Below are 16587 nucleotides of genomic sequence, written 5' to 3'. Positions count from 1 at the left end.
TCGATTCGTCCTAGAAAAAAATTATAAATAAACGCGCATTAAGATACGTATCGCCTATACTTTTTTGCTTTCAAAATATAACAAAAAAAAAAAGAAATCAGTCTTTGTCTCGTCGGGAGGATGATCCGCGACGGGGTGAATTTTTCCATGAATTATAATCCGAAACTTTTCTATACACGCAGCGAAACACACGAGCAGAAAAATGGCTTCCTTCAAGTGTCTTCTTCCTCTGATCGTCTGCGTGCTGTTGGCGCTGATTTAGAGATATTATTAGAGAACGAAATTAAATCAAAGCTGTACACGTTCACTGCGAGAGCATAACGATAACGCTATATCGATTCTGTCCGACACGCGGTGTTCGGAAACCCCTTGGGCCCACTGACCAGCTCGATGAGCAGCAGCAGCCCTAGCGCTCACTCGGAGAGCAGCTCCATCTCCCTGGGCGGCAGCATCGGTATCCCTGTCATCGGACCGCTAGCCTCTCTCGGATACACCTCCAGCCACGCTCAAGCTCACGCCCAGACCGTCACCCAGGGTTGATTCGCATTTTAAATCTGTTGTTCTTATTTTTCTATTCCTATTTAATTTTACCGATGGTGATGGAATTAACAGTTCTATTCGTGACAACCCCTTTACCCTCTGACGCTTATGCCCATTGCGATCGTTCCCTAATCCTCGACCAAAAACTCTCTCTCTCTCTCTCTCTCTCTCTCTCTCTCTCTCTCTCTCTCTCTCTCTCTCTTGCCTACGAAACTTCGCGCGCGCCATTGTATCGATTTTCCTGGAAATAACCACATCGCGCGCACATTCGTCAGCAGCAGCGCAACTCCATTACGGCAAATCACGGTCCCATTAGAATAATACGCAATTATGCGAGTCTGCCTACGCTTAATTCGCTGTGCCATTATACCGGCCCCTGCGACTTAATCATAATATCCGCCCACCGGAAATACAACGGCTGAAAGCAACACTCTCCGTGGGGGCGTTTTTAATTCGAAAAAATGAAAGCCACCGCCCGACTCGTAAGGCGGTCATGGAAAAGAAATTGGAGCGACAACGAAAATAGATGCAAATGCCACCGCTGCAGCTAATGCATAATTATTGTACTTCATGTTCCGGAGCTCGTTATAACTCAAACTTTGCTCGTTTCTTCTGAAATGTATTCGATTCTCGCTGCGTATACACGGAAGATGTTTTTTCTTCGCCGTCCGCACGTCAGGTCGAACCTAATCGACCTAGTCCGAACCCCTCGGAAACGCACCGCATATTTACGTGTATAAAAACCCTTCGCAAATCCCGCGATAAATCATTCCAGCGTCGACGACAATGCAATCGAAGCATCGATACGGACACGTACGATAGAAAAAAAAAACGCGTGATTGATTAACCCCCATTAACATATTCTCGATCCTTATACACGTCAGCAGGCGTTCGGGGTGGGATAATACGAATAATCGAGGAAACGCAGAAAGCTCTGATGGCGAGAAGAGCGAATTCGGCGCACAGATGAGCAGCGGTATAGGTGCTCCCTCTATCTTCGTTCGGAGATAACGAACTGGTATTTTTTTCCCCTCTTTTTGTTCGCCTCCGCCATGAGACGACTGAGCTACACACTACTCTTGGCTTCGGCCTCGTTAGTTCGCGCAAATTATCGTAAATACGATACACAGCGCGACGATGGGACGAAGCCCTACTAATTCTTATGGCATTGCTGTACTTTTAGTGGCTCTCGAGAGCTCTCCGCTTCACCCCTGCTTCGAGTGACGCGACGAAACGCTTATGCTTGGGGCTCTCTCCGAGAGGCCTGTGTGTTTACCCCCTCGTATCTAGATGTGTGTGTATAAGATTGGTTTTTTCTACTGGTCGCCGTTGGATTGACTTGCAAATGATATGTTGATTCTCGTCGAGAGACGTATCGATGGTGTGTGTGCTTGATGAGGGTGCAAAAGTGCTGTTGCATCAAGGTAACATTAATAATGCCCCGACCTTTCGCCGGATTTACATATAAGCGTTCGAGTCGTTCTCTATATCCAACGTGTTATGTATTTGTCGTGTAGATACGTCTTATCTCGACTCGCGGCGGGTAAAATTCGCTTACAGCCAGTTGACGTCGTACGGTCGAGCGAGTTGAATTCGTTACGTACAAGTGAATTAGCAGCCGAAGATCTCGCTTTAAATTAACTCGATCATCGTGACTGACTGCGCTCTCCAATTAAAATAACGCCGACTAGATTGGAGAGCACTTCTCGTCTATTTACTTGATTTTAATCGTACCTAAGCTCATTATATATAACTATATAGGGTATAACGCGTATTTCATAGCTGATATTTCCACAAAAGCAGAATATTCCAAACAATACGCTATAATAACAAAACAAAACAGCAATATCGACACTTCTCACTTGTTATTTCGATCTCGTTCAAACCGTACAATACCGACAACAATGGACAGCGGGAATTTCGAAGCCCTACGGCGCTGTAATAACGTCCATGAAAAGGAAACTCTATACCGGAGGTCCATCGAACAATGTCGCGTTAAAACACATCCCGCGCGATGCCGGATTCAATTAGAATCGCTATTCGTAAACTGTATAACACATTATAGTATATTCTAAATAACTATATCGCAAGAGGGTGATCCGTGTAGATCCGCATCGAGACTGTTGGTACAGAGAGCGCATAGGCGAGCAGTGTCTCGAGGGCCTCCCCGGTGCGCGGCAGTGTCGGGGCTTTGTGAGCATTGGATTCGCGCTTCGTTAATCACCGAGCTTGAGGAGGATTTACTGTGCGCGCTGCTTCCTCAGACGCCCCGTTAATTGGGAGAGATAGATACAGAGAGTCGAGAGAGAGAGAGAGAGAGAGAGAGAGAGAGAGAGAGAGAGAGAGAGAGAGAGAGAGAGAGAGAGAGAGAAGAGGAAAGAAAAATCGGATGCACTGCGGCGGCGACTCTGATTCGGTGTAACCCTTTACAGCGGTTCGGTAGTCAGATAGTTACACTGTCTGACTTGGTTTGGTAAACTAGACACCCTGTTTAATCTCCCTAAGGGCTAAAAGTAACTCGATATCATCGATCGAAATTCGTTCATCAATGTACGAGTAAGATCAGCAACTAATTCAGCAAAAGCATAGTCGAGTCTAACGACATCCCCGCCGGTGCGACTTGGAAGCGAGATAGTCGTGTATAAGCATACGCAAAGTACAGAGGGGGGCAGGTGTAGGGTTACGGGCCGGCAGATTATTTCAGCGACTGCTTCTCTCCCGCCTGGAGCGAGAAGCCTCGGCAGTGCAATTCGCGACGACACTCGTCGTTGTTGTTTCTTCTCGCTCGTCGGCGACGCGCCGGAGGGTAATTAGCTTTAGCGTTTTAGAAACGGGATAGAGAGCCCGATGCCGAGCTCCGGAAGGTATACGAGACGTCGTTTCACGCCGCGTTACGCCTTGGTATCGATCTATATACATCGAGAGAAATACCCCGGAACGCGGTATAAGCGAAGCCCTAGGTGAAATTTAACGTCCTATCCCGCGAATATCGAAGCGAACAATCGAGCGCATAGAACGAGCGTACAAGGGCTCGCGCGCGTTCGCGGCTCTCAAATCCTCGGCTCGCTTTGGTAATTTACGATTCGCATTGTCAATTCTGCATATATGGGCTGCTCTGCGCACACACCACACACACTCGATGTTAATTAAACGGACACGAGAGCTGGTCCGCGACGCACAAAACTCTATGACATAGCCGAGATTTCTAGGATGTGCGTATACGCTGCGGACAAAATATAAGCTTTTGCGCCTGTCACCGCACGCTGCAAAGCTCGCGGATGTATCGACGAACGTTCCGGCAGTGATTGGTGGCCGCTGTGTATAGTGTACTCTCTTTGTTTTCGGATTTGCGCCTCTGTTTTGAAATCCGCGAGTTATTTGCAGTACACAGGCTGATTGGCAGGCGATCGAAGCGGAAATTCGCAGAAGATTTTTCCTCCCGTATTTATACATCGCGATCGACGTCTCTGAAAATATCTGCAAATATTTTGCTCGCATTATATCGAATATCCGCCGCTGGAAAACACGAGAGTCGAATTTCCGGCCGTCAAACAAAGCCGGATACTGAAAACGTCGATTTTTCTTACACGCGTTGCACGTAAACACAACCAACGCGGTATTAATTTGACTCAAAAATCAAAACGCGGCATCGCAGCTAAACAATGCATAACCGCGCGGCCATAAACACTTTGTTCGCGCTCAGTTCTGTGGATACTATATACTCGGGTCAGGTGAGGGGGGAGTTTAAATACAGCCGCAGAACAACTGGCGCTCTCACGCGCCTGAGTAAACAGAACACAATTTGCGGTCTGACGCCGAGACAATAATTACCGCGCGTTAAATTGGTTAAATTGAGAAAAAAGCGACGATGAGGACGGTTATCATATGAGTAAGCGAGATCGGATTATAGAGAAACTGCGGACGTATATAACGAGGTGTGGATCGAGGCGTGCCAAGTGTCCACATCGCGCACAGACAGACGCGCATATATAGCTATATAATCATTAACGAGCCAGCAGGCATCGCGATAATCATGATAATCACATTTACTCGGCCCCTGCATGTGTGTGTGGGTGTTTGTCCGGCGGCTGGTCTGACAAGGACGCGCTCTATACGAAGACGTACGGAACACCCGAGAGCAGGATTGCCGATTATCGAAGGGACGCTGTCGAACGACGGAGATGTACGTTTGACGTTGGTTTATACGCCTTTTTTCAGCCATTAAGAGCCTAGCTATGAATAATATAATATCCGAATTCGAAACTGCACTTATTCTCACCTGTGCAGATACGCTTTGATTAAAGTCGAGCGATTCGGTATTCACGGAACGTAAACGTAAGTAGGGTCGTAAAAGCACGCCCCCTTAATTGTCGAAAGCGCCGACGGCTCTTTCTCCGCTAGCTATCAGCCTGCACGCGTCGATACTCCCGATCAATCGCGCGCTCTCGGAGAAATTTACGAGTCCGGAAGAGCTGATGTAAAAAATTTAGAGTCGTCCCGCGAATCGAGATCGGAATCACCAATCAGCGAGAAAGTCATTGTCTATATGTGTTGTGGAGACGTGTGTTGTGTGTGTTGTGTGTGTGTGTGTGTGTGTGTGTGTATAGATCGTTCGTCGAAACGATTTTTCTCGAGGACGTGTCGTCGTCGGGATGATGAAGGAGGGGGCGGGGGGTGTTTGCGAAGCGTCTTTTGAATGCTGGGGTGCGTGTTTGATCGGGGAAGAATCGCTTGATCTCCCTAATATTCCTGCCAAACGTACACCGCAAAACATTCAGTATAGCTGCTATACTCCTTCGATTTTATCATATCAGCTCTCGTGCCGGAAATTCCACAGCCGTAAATCCTACGGGAAAAGTACTCGCTGACTCTCTCGAGAGTCTGCTTCCGCGATACCATCGCCTTTTCAACTTTCAGCGTAACCAGATTCGTATCATCGCGAGTCTCGGACGCTATCTCGAAACGACGCGTAATTCCATCAGCAAAGCGTTGATGCACGAAATATCAGATGTTCCGCGCAGCCTTTCTGCAGTTTCGAGATTCCTATTTTCTCCTCTTCTTCTTCTTCTTCTTTTCTTATTTCTGATGAATTAAACACACGACTCTATCCATCCCTCTCTCAAATGACATTTGTCCGCAGCCGCGCGCGGTTATTTCTCCTTTTCACGCGCTTCCTTTCATTTGTCTTCCTTTATGCGCAACGTCCATCCCTCCCTTCCTTTTTGTCTCGCGGTAGCAGCGGCGTGAAATCGGGAAAACGAGTTTATGAATGCGTTCGCAGCGAGATTTTTTATTTCATCGGGGGGGGATCTTCATTACACTCGCTCGATGTTTTAATAACTTTGGCTTCGTCGTTCTCCATCGCGGCGATCGGGCGCTTGGAAAGAATTTCTATCGTTATTGCGTAAAGCTTCTCGTTTCTATAGGCGATGAATAAGGAACTGTTTACTTTATACCCTCGGGGATCTACGGCGCGTCGCGCAATTTCCATTGTAAGTACTTTGCGTCGTCCGTCGCTCGCCGGGATAATCCAGAAGCTGTAAAATCGAACGACTCCGTCATCAAAACTAAGATCTCTCCATCGCCGGATCGCGTTTCAGTATTGAGGAAGCACCAGTAGAGAGAAAAAGAAGAAAAACAGACAGCAGCTGCTTGTCTCGATCCACCTCGCTATTCGTTTGTTATTCCAAGCAGCTGTGCCGTAGTGTATACGATATCATCTCGTTAATGAGCCGTCGATACTCGTAATCTCGGCGAGAATTGGTGTACGCATTCTATTTTTACCTACATACATCTCGCTTTCCATTTGCCTGAAAAAGTGGCCGGCTTCCCTCCCCGCAAAGTGCTGCTATCCTCCGAAAGTGAGAAATAGAAGCTCGCGCTGCAAGTGGTTCCGGGGAACAAGCTTTCCGAGCCAATAAATCAGCCGAAAAGGGCTTCCCTCTTCTTCTCTTTCTTCTTCTTCTTAGCACAGCGCGCCGGGACATTCGAGAGCTTCGCCGAAAATCGATAGCGTATGGTCCAATCGCGCGACGAGAGAGCTTTGTGTGCGATAACGAGTTCTCCGCGGATTAGGCCTGTAAACACGAAACATCCGGCTGGAGAGAGAGGGAGAAGCCTCTCGGCTGACTTTTCGAGGAGTTGTACGTGTGTGTGTGTGTGTGTGTGTGTGTGTGTCTGTGGCAAGACGTCGATTGCAGCTCGAATGATATTATCTTACTTTGTATAGAGAGAGGGTCGAGGGAGAAGTTCGAGTGCGCCTTGACTATGCAGATTTCGGAGAAGATCCCTGCGCGTCCTATTATTAGTATTATTATTATCATCGTTATTTTCGAATGCAGGCCTCGCAATCGATAGCCAATCAAGTTCTGAGAATAGTGCACGTGCGTGTATCTATACAGCTATGCACTGGGGCTCAGCTGCATTATCTTATAGACCCTATCGGAGATGAATAAACCATACGCTTATAGCTTTTATTCTCGAAAGCTCGATCCGCAATATTTTAAACCGTCCGGCGGCAACAAAATCAAATCACCTCGTAAACTACCGAAATTCCAGTAAATTTCCAGAGAACGAGCTTCCCTCGAAAAAGGCCTTCAGCGGCGTTACATGATCGTGCGCGCATTGTAATCCCTCGCTGCAATTAGCAAGTTTAGCGCCGATTAAAAGCTCGTTCACAATTTTTGACTCTCGAGCCGTATTACAAGGTATCGCAATGCGCGCACGTTACATACACGTCATGCGATGATCGCGATGCAGCGAGAGCGCGGTCACCGTACAATACACGCTAGACTGTTTACAGCCGATTAATTATGCAAGCTATATTTCCGCGCGACTCGAATTCATACGCTTGTTTAAAGGTGCTGCAGAGCTAGTTTGGATTATGGTATCCGTCAGTTTCGACAATTAAGCGCATCAGGAGATCATCTCTCGCAAATCACTTTTTCATCCATAATTCAACGCGCCAGACAGCGCAGCTCGTCTTCCGTCGTGTCGCGGTTGATGCGCTTGTATATCGCGCAGAAAACGATAAATAGCATCAGTGTTTGTGTGTACAGCGGAGCTTGCGAGACAAATGCCACATGACCCAATTTCGCAAGAAACGCGCGTGCATGACGCGGCCTGATTCACGAGGACGGTCCATCGGCGCACTTCCGCTCGCGCGTTACGCTCCGTCGGACGTCTCTCTCCTCTCTCTCGCATTGTGCGAATCTCTCTCTGCTCTGCGGCTTTTTGGATTTATACGCGCCTTTGCGGAGTCGAGTTTTTATCTGCTGGTCTTACGCTTCGCTGAGGACGTTTTACCGACTACTGGCTCACGAGGGCTCTCTATGCGCTGCGGCTGACTCTCTGTTATTAAGCTGCAGTTTGTGCGCGGGGGATTATCGTGCGCGACTGCTTTGTATAATGTAAAGGTTTTGGCGATTGTGTCTTTTTTTGTATAGAGGGTGGAAGTAATGCTTTTATACGTCTACAGGATTGAACAGAGATTCTGCGACTGCGATAACTTCTCGCAGTCTGCAATCACGCGTGATTAGTTATCGCCCGCGTACAGAACTATCCGAAGGGGATGAAAATGGAGCGAGAGGACAAGACGAGGTAGAGAAGTTCTCTCTCTTCCTCTCCGGACTTCTCAGCATTTATCGGGCGAGCTTCTGCAGTTTCAGCAGACTTTTGCTCCCGTCTATAGTCAGCTCGTCGCGTCGCGCATACCGAAACAACACACACGCGACCCTTTTGCTCCCCCTCGCCGGACTATCTTGACAAATAAGACTCCTGATGAAATTTTTCAGCTGTATTTGTCTCGCCGGGAAAAAAGTCAGCTAAAGTATACGTTTTTTTTTTTTTTTTTTTTGTTGAGCGAGAAAACTTCAGGGAAAGAAAAAAGAAACTACTCTATGAATATACTTCACCTGTGCGCACAATATATATCCCGCGCGCTGTTTTTGCATCTCCGTAATCATCCACCCCCGGCGTTTCTAAAACTACCCAACAATTTCGCGATGACCCCGCCGGTTTTTTTCTTTTTTACTCTCCTCGACGCGCTGCTGGAATTTTCATTTTTACCCACTCCCCTCTGCCCACTAAAGCGCCAGGGACGACCAAGACAATGCGCGGCCCTCTTAAGCTTTCGAAACGGTTCTATCTCTCTCTCTCTTTTTCTCTGCGTATACAGCTGCGAGGATTGAAAAATACGAGTCTCCTTTTATCGCTCTTTCCTGCCATACATTTCAAGCTTGCCGGAAGAGTTTGGAGGGAGGGGATGAAAAATTCGAGACGCGACTGTGACGGATGACGGTGATCAGGCCGTGAGCCAGTGTATACCATACAATGCTCGGGCCGAACTGACAAACGAGCGACGGCCGAGGACGATTTTAACGCGGGTATAAAAGTTTTCAGCGCCACGAGCGAGAGACGTCTTACTTACATCCGCATTATGCATAACGTATTCGCGCTCGTTAAGCTTGTCCTTGACTCACGAATACCGTCGGCGGCTAAGCTCGCTCTAAAAGAACGCATTATCATCATCGCCGTCGTCGCATCTCAGCTGGAAAGTGCCAGGGCCAAGTAGAAGAGCAGCAGCACATCAGAAAAGAAAAGCAGCTATGCGTGCGCGCAAGAAGAATATCTCATTGTCGAGGACGCAATTAGCCGGTATGTTTACAGCCGGAGCGGTATTGTCCGCGCGTTGAAAGGCGCGCGGTGCCATTTTTCTTATACTCTCTCACTCGGCGCCTGTATACGTATGCGATAATAAGCGCGAGAGGAATCTTCTTTCCCTCGCGGTGCATATCGTCGAGTGTGTGCATGACAAAAGGCGCGGCAAGGACGCCTTACATTTATTTTTTCCTCCCTCGCATTCCGCGGTTCCGCTGAAGAAGATGCGCGACGATCAATGTGGCCTTGAACCTTTGAGAGCCGTATTTTTTTTTACTCTTCTTTCGTTTCTCGCTATTCCAGCCGGTGCGATCGACATGTAGGTGGTATTCGAGCTTGCGGACTTGCGACTGCGTTGGCTTTGAGGGCTATAAATTGGGCCGTGAAGAAATTTTGCTGGAATGGAAGTGGCATTGAAGTTTTTTCTTCTTCTATCGAGAGAATTCGATTTATCCCGAGCGTAAACGTAATTAAAGGGCGTAATGTATATCGTATGAAAATGCAAACACACTTTTTAGTTTGCTAGCGCCGCGGGACAATAATAATTCTGAGCGAGAGAGAGAGAGAGAGAGAGAGAGAGAGAGAGAGAGAGAGAGCCCATTATCGCGATAAAACGGCGTCGACGAAAGCTTACCTTGAAAGCTCGTCTCAGCGCAGCAGGGCGCGGGGTATAAAAATGACACATTTCCACGCCGAGCAAAAAGCTCTTCAGAAATACACACTCGCTCGCGCGCGCGGGGGCGAGGTCCAAACAAAAAGGCTGCAACTGAAAAAAGAGCTGAACCTATTTTTGCGAAGCGCCGCCGGATCCTGATGTGCGATGCGGGCATTAATGCACGTTAAGCGAGAGCTTGCGGTGAATGAGACACTCCGGGTAAAGCAGGGAGCTAAAGCTCCGAGTGAATGCCGAGGCCGTGATAATATGATACGTGTATACGTGTACTTTCTGACACGGATATTCTCTTCGCGTTTTGCTCGGATACCTACGCAATTTTCGTGTCTTTTTTCCCTTAACTCAAAGCTCGCCAATTTCAATTTCGCCCTCGTGCAATCCAAGCCGGTATACGCCGTCATAATTCCCCACCCTATGACTACTCTCTCACTCCAGTTTTACACACGGGCTATATGCGTTTTCGCTTTATACGCGTCCCGAGGTTATAAAGCATTCCGGCCATCGCTTATCGCACGAATGGGTACGCGCGTTTACGTGTCTCGAGCGACGCGACCCTCGCGTGCAATTTGCTCCCGCCGGCAACTGCTGCATTAGGAATTCAATTCGTTCGTGCTCACGGCTAACGTATAAGGACCCGAAGCTCCGGCTCGTTTGCATGCTGACGTTTTCTATATACGAGTGAATCGTTGAATGTAATAGTTTATGAAACGTTATTATTGTTTATTTAAGAAGAAAGAAATTTCACTGATGAAATACACAACGCGGCGCAGAGATCGGAATCGAGTAAAACTCCTGATCAAGCGGCGTAATTGAAAGCGCGCGACTTCGATCCGCTGCGTAAAATGCAAAACAAAGGGGTGCACGAGTCGCAAACTCCGAAATCGAATCTCTCCGGCAGAGAGAGAGAGAGAGAGAGAGAGAGAGAGAGAGAGAGAGAGAGAGAGAGAGAGAGAGAAGGCTACTACTCCACTAATGCTCTCTTCTCTCGGACGTTCCCGGAAAGATAAGTTTCTCGAGGGTACACACAAGGGGTTCTCACGTACTCGCGTAGAGAGGCAGGCGATTGCGAGTCTCGACCTTTTTTTTTTTGAAGCACGCTACGCTCGTCCTCCCTTTCCCCCAAAGAGTATCGGCTGCACACAATGGGATTCTCCGCACATCCGCGATAGGCTTGCCGTAAAAGGATTTAGCGTACCGCCTATACGTGCGCGCATGAATCGAGTGTTGATTTCCCGAGCTTTTTTCGAGCTTTACGATCGCGCAGCTTTACTTACCCGATAGTCTTATTCGGCTACTTTAACGAATCTTGGATATGCGATTAAGTCGAAGGCGTGCGCGTTTGTCGAGGGATCGAGATTTCGAGGTGCATTGTTATGCGTCGAGCGTTTTGGCGACGCTTGTGGAAATTCGTTGCTACGCGAACGCGCGTGCTTTGACGATCAAGGGGATACGCAATTGGACGCTTACTCGTCCGACGCGTAATTCGATACCATTGCTGTCATATATTCGTTATAGCGTAATACGAGGGCAGTCGGACCGCAGCACGACTCTTACTACTCGCGGAGAAAGAAATAATAATAAACATAGCTCGTCCCTCCCCTGTCATCATAGTCGCGGCAACGCTGACAGTAGCCCTAATCAGAGACTGACTCCATCACTGCCGTGCAATCCAGGTGGCCAGGCAATCGTCGCGACACACTACAGAGGCCGGGCTGGAGCTCGGCTAATAACCAGCTCTGTGCGGTTGCGGGAATTGCACTCGGAAATTTCATACCGTGCGACGACGCACCAGCTCTCTCGCGATCCGATTACGCAGATATGCCAGACGCGCGACTGACCTCGACTACGCGCCCGACCGCGAGAGCAGATATTCTCCGGACGTTCTTTGCATTGGCGCGCGCTTGTTTTTTTATATACTGGCTGCGACTGTTGGTCTGGAATTCTCGAGGTATTCGAGAGGTGGTTTATTGATTGGACCTTGTATAATTGCTAAAGAGATATCATCGAAAAATATCGGAGACATTTCTCGGCTGTGCACAATAGAGAGGTGTATAATACACCGGACCTTCAAGTAAAATATCTCGGATATATGGGTCTCGAGGATTCTGCAGCAATAAAAAGGATATGAAGGCCGTCGCTGCTGCTGCAACCGAGTGTAAAAAGAGCCACTCGCGCCTTGCCTCTTCTCCACTGTACTCTCTTTTTCTCCCTTTTTCCGTTCCTCGTTTTCCAGCTGCGGATCGCTTTTCCAATCCGCGATACACCCCTTTTTCCGCCAAAACTATCGCACGCCTCGACGATTCGCTCGGTTACATCGTGCGTCTTCATTATAAACTGTACTATTTTTTCTCGAAAATTTCCGCTGCAACTTTATTTCTGCCATCGCGGAAGGATTCGAAAAATGCGCGTACAGCGCTTCGGATTTGAATGCAATTTTTTTCTCGAATACAGGAAAAGGCGATATCGGAAAAAGCCGACAGAGATGATTTATATTTTCGCGATCCATTGTAGCCTGATTTACGCAGTGTCAAATAGAAGTATCGATTCCTACAGAATACTGCAATCAGCTCCTAGATGATTTTCTCGTAAACGAAAACAAACGAAAATCACGTAGCCTTTACAAAACCGTTACATCGCGGCTCGTCGGCAAAATTCTCGCCTGTTTGCGTCGAACTAACGGGCAAACAAAAGCCGACACTCGATGTAACGCACACACACACTCTCGGTTGAAAAAGCTATCGGGCTCCGCATCGCTTCATCGACTGCTGCTGCGCGGGGCAGCTCCGGCAATTATCGCAATAACCCGTTGCGCCGTTTCCGCCAAACGCATCCAACCGAGCTATCTCACGAATCAGCGGTTTACGCGTGTGTACCTGCGGCGTTGCACCGGCCTTGTTTGCCGAGATAAGGTAAAGCAATTAGAGGACACGGCTTTCTGATAAAACTTTCGTGGCGAATAGTTTGCTTCACGTGTACGTGTTATACGCAAGCTGCTCGATTATTTGGACGGGGAGATGAATTCGCTCTCGGATTGAAGCAACGAGATGGTGGAGTTTCAATTATACTGAGTAGGGAAAGAAGCACGTTTCCGTGTGTAATCGAACGGTGATAACGAGTTTCGCACGGTGTATTTAAAATCGATGTCTCCATTCCGTCCACTTCTCCGTGCACGGAATACCCCTATAGGAGCGATCAATCAGGATTAAATCTATGGTCCATAAAAGCTTCCTCGTCGCCCACATCTTCCGGGCTCCGCGAGTACAGTTATCGGAGCCTCAATTGACCGCCTTTCATACCGCGGGCCTCTTTAGCCCTCCGCGCACGTATACCTCGGCTCGTTCTCGAGAGACTATGGGGAGTCGCTGTTATTGCGTGTCGAGAGCATGATTTTCAGTAGACACGCGGACGGTCATTCTATAGAGGTGTATATGTGCAGCGGCGCGAAATGGGAAGTTATCGCGCGCGAGCTTCGGCCTTGTGTGTGTGTTAAGCGTGAATTATTGGACAGTTCTGGCAGTGACAATGAGTCCCGGGGATTTTCGGAAAATTAAAGCATCGACTCTACACGATCTACCTTTTCTGTTCGGTTTTTTGGGTCAGCTGCGCGTGACAATAGCTGCCCGGGTATAATCAATTGGCGAACGAGGACGGATATCGCGAAACGATCGCCGCGTTGTCGGTGGTATAAAGCAAAAAATTCTGCCTTTCATGAATATTCAATCCTCGTATATCGTAATATTCTTTTTGATCGACCTAATAAAGGCCGTGATTCAAGTTCATTACCGCGAGCGAACTGGCAGAGTCGAGATACACACACACACACAGGAGCTTTTACGAGGTTGATAACTTTTTACTGTGCTCGTAAACACGGCCCGCCGAGATTATGAAATTTAAAGGAGAAATTTTTATCGCGCGGCAGGGGATAAGCCAGCGCAGACGCACCTTTCCTATATACTTATGACGCAAGTTCCCATTAGCCTTGCCCTAGAGGAAAGCTTTAAAAGCTCTGGTGTAGACGAGATGATTCGCGTGACGGGGCTGAATACCGTCAACGAGTAGACCGCACACTCGTGTAGTGCGTTGATTAGTGGGGCAGGAGGAGGAATCACTCTCAAAGGGCCGCGTGCGCTTATGACGGGGAGTAATATCAATTCGAAGACGCAAGGTTGTAAAATTCACAAAGTCGCGTTTAAATATACCGCTCGATCGTGCCTGCGCAGAGGCGAAGTGGAGTAAGCCAGACACTGGATTAGGCGGGCATTTTGTATTCATGGAAAATATCATAGAATTTTTCCCTTCTGAATATTTACTTTTCGTTAAATTCAGAAACGCACTTTTTCGATGTTAATTTTACCAATCGTATAGAATACGACGTTGAAATCCTCAACCAAACCCATAAATTACTGTCGACGCTGCTGTGCGTATAAAGCTCGAAACGCGCACGAACCCGGAAAATCCATCCCCCGAGCAATCAAGGGAAGCCATGCATCAAAACGAGCGGAAGAAGCTGGTCCGCCTGCGCAAAAAGCAGGGGATATCTCGCCCCCGATTGAGCGATCGCATGCGATATAATAGTAGCAGAGAAATAAGAGACACTTACCGGTGGGCGGAACGAAGGCGAAGAGCACCTTCCAGAAGATGGTGAGGCAGTGCATGAGATAGTCACCGGCCGACGGTGTGGAGGGCACCCTGGCGGTTCCGTCCCCGGACTCATCGCCGTCCTCGTCGTCGTCGCCGCCGCTGACGGTCAGAGCTTCCGTGAACTGCTCCTTCCACGAGCTCGTGCCTGTCGACAGAACAGTCCGGGATCCGCCTACGTTAGTCGGGCGCAGCCTGCTAATGAATCGCGCTTTGTGCTGAGCGGAGCGCATCCGTTCGCTACGTACATACATAGGTATATAGCGTACTCGGCGAATGCGCTCTACTGCAGATTAATCCTCCTGTCGAGATAACTTGCTGTGGCGATCTGTATGTGTATGTGTGGTATTAGTTTGGAGAAATTAGAAAAGTTTCGCTGTGAATCATCGCCTACTGGCCCGGGAGTATAACTTTCGAACGCTGCGAGTTAGACGTATCAGCCGAAATATCGCAGACGTGGACGCGATGCTACTTCACTCGCGGCTAACACGCGTAGATTTTCTCCGAGGCCCTGAACTCTCTACATCTACAAATCAGCGCTGTATAGGGAGAGACTCTGTCTGCGCGCGCAAGGGATTATTTTGCGCGAATGAATTAATTGGCTTGCGCCTCGCGCACATAGGCGGTAATTGACAGAGACGTAGAGCCTTGTCGCTACGCTGCTGCAGGCTCAGCTGTGCAAAACTAACGCGACGCGACTACGGAGAGACGACAGGCCGCCGAGTGTATATTACTATCTAGCCGACAATGTGCAGCAGCTCCTTCTTACCAGTTTGTTATACGATGACGATGTTCCCCTCCATTGCGCGGGGGATTAAAATTTAAAATGCTAATTATACGCGCTGACGTGTAATTATACCGCCTTTAGTTTTATTTATTACACAGTAATTTTCCCGTTAATTAGCGCGGGCGCGTACGGCATTTTTCTGAATTATAAGTATTTATGCGCGTTACGCTATACATATACACGGGGTATTTATATTTCCGCGAAGAATTTTCGCGCATTTTATGGCATAATACGGGCACATTCGAACATACTTCATAAAAGCGAGTATATAATAAATTCTCCGTATTTAAAACTCCGTATACGCGCGTAATAACGAACGAAGTGCATTTTCTGATTATACTCGAACGCCTCGACCTCGTCTTTTTTCATTCTCTCTCGTTGAAAGTCAAAACACGCGCATGAGCGTAATAAGTCCTCATCAGCGAAAGATTAAATTTCAAGGCCGCGCGCGACAAGGCTCTCTCTCTCTCTCTCTCTCTCTCTCTCTCTCTCTCTCTCTCTCTCTCTCTCTCTCTCTCTCTCTCTCTCCTTGTAATGTAGTCCTGCCGAAAGCGATCCAATATTCCAAGTGCATCATCGTCGTGCAGCTCCTCTCGCGTCGGATGAATTCTCTCCCTCGTCTGAGAATACAAATTACATGCATTACCCGTGAGACGGCGGCCGTCCCCGCCCTCTATTTCTCTCTCTCTCTCTCGGATATTCCGTATGCATCGACGAGATCTTTCAGGGCTGCAAGTTCTTCCGCTTCTTGCGGCGGCTCTGGGATTTATCAGCGGGACCGGAGATAGATGAGCCGTTTGATATGGATAGGAGAGGACGTTTATTTTCTGCGATGTCCGTGTCTTCGATATTTATTGGTAATGGCGATTGTTTGCTGAGTTTCTTTTTTTGTGCTGCGCGATGAGATTGAATATTAGTCGCGCCATAACATTTGTTGGTTAATTAATTCATGTACGGGGATTAAAGTAACGAATTGGTTTCCAATGATAGCCACAATATTACAATTAGAATTCACATTACGCGGATTGATTTAGAACAGCGAGTGATATTCAGCGCTACGATTTCATGGTTTTTGAACTCTCATTTGAATAACGATCGTAAACTTCCATTTTTATCGGCCATTATAAAAAATACTTTTTTATGTCTCGAATAATAATTTCATGAACCGAGTTGAATTTCCATATAGATATATAGCCTCATGCGCGCAGGATAAGGAACGCCGTAAGAAAATTCAACGGAAAATAAGACCTATACGTAAATATCGTGCCCAAGGCGATCGTCGATATAACCG

The 16587-nt window shown here is 47.9% G+C and overlaps 1 protein-coding gene across 6 annotated transcripts in view; it reads right to left on the bottom strand.

Moving 5' to 3' along the window:
• Nucleotides 1-16587, bottom strand: part of LOC100115543 (sodium/calcium exchanger 2) — a 96101-nt gene that overhangs the window by 13046 nt on the left and 66468 nt on the right. For 3 of the 6 annotated variants that reach the window (XM_016985245.2, XM_016985247.2, XM_016985248.2), the window contains exon 5: nt 14472-14684. In XM_016985245.2, coding sequence (XP_016840734.1) covers nt 14472-14684 — 213 coding nt within the window. The remainder of the gene's footprint in view (nt 1-14471; nt 14685-16587) is intronic. The other 3 variants (XM_016985246.2, XM_032599095.1, XM_032599094.1) reach the window with 1 other exon arrangement.

Source organism: Nasonia vitripennis, chromosome 4 (assembly GCF_009193385.2).
Source record: "Nasonia vitripennis strain AsymCx chromosome 4, Nvit_psr_1.1, whole genome shotgun sequence".
Lineage (NCBI taxonomy): Eukaryota > Metazoa > Arthropoda > Insecta > Hymenoptera > Pteromalidae > Nasonia > Nasonia vitripennis.
Note: the sequence above shows the minus strand (reverse complement) of the source record. Positions and strands in the feature narration are given on the sequence as shown.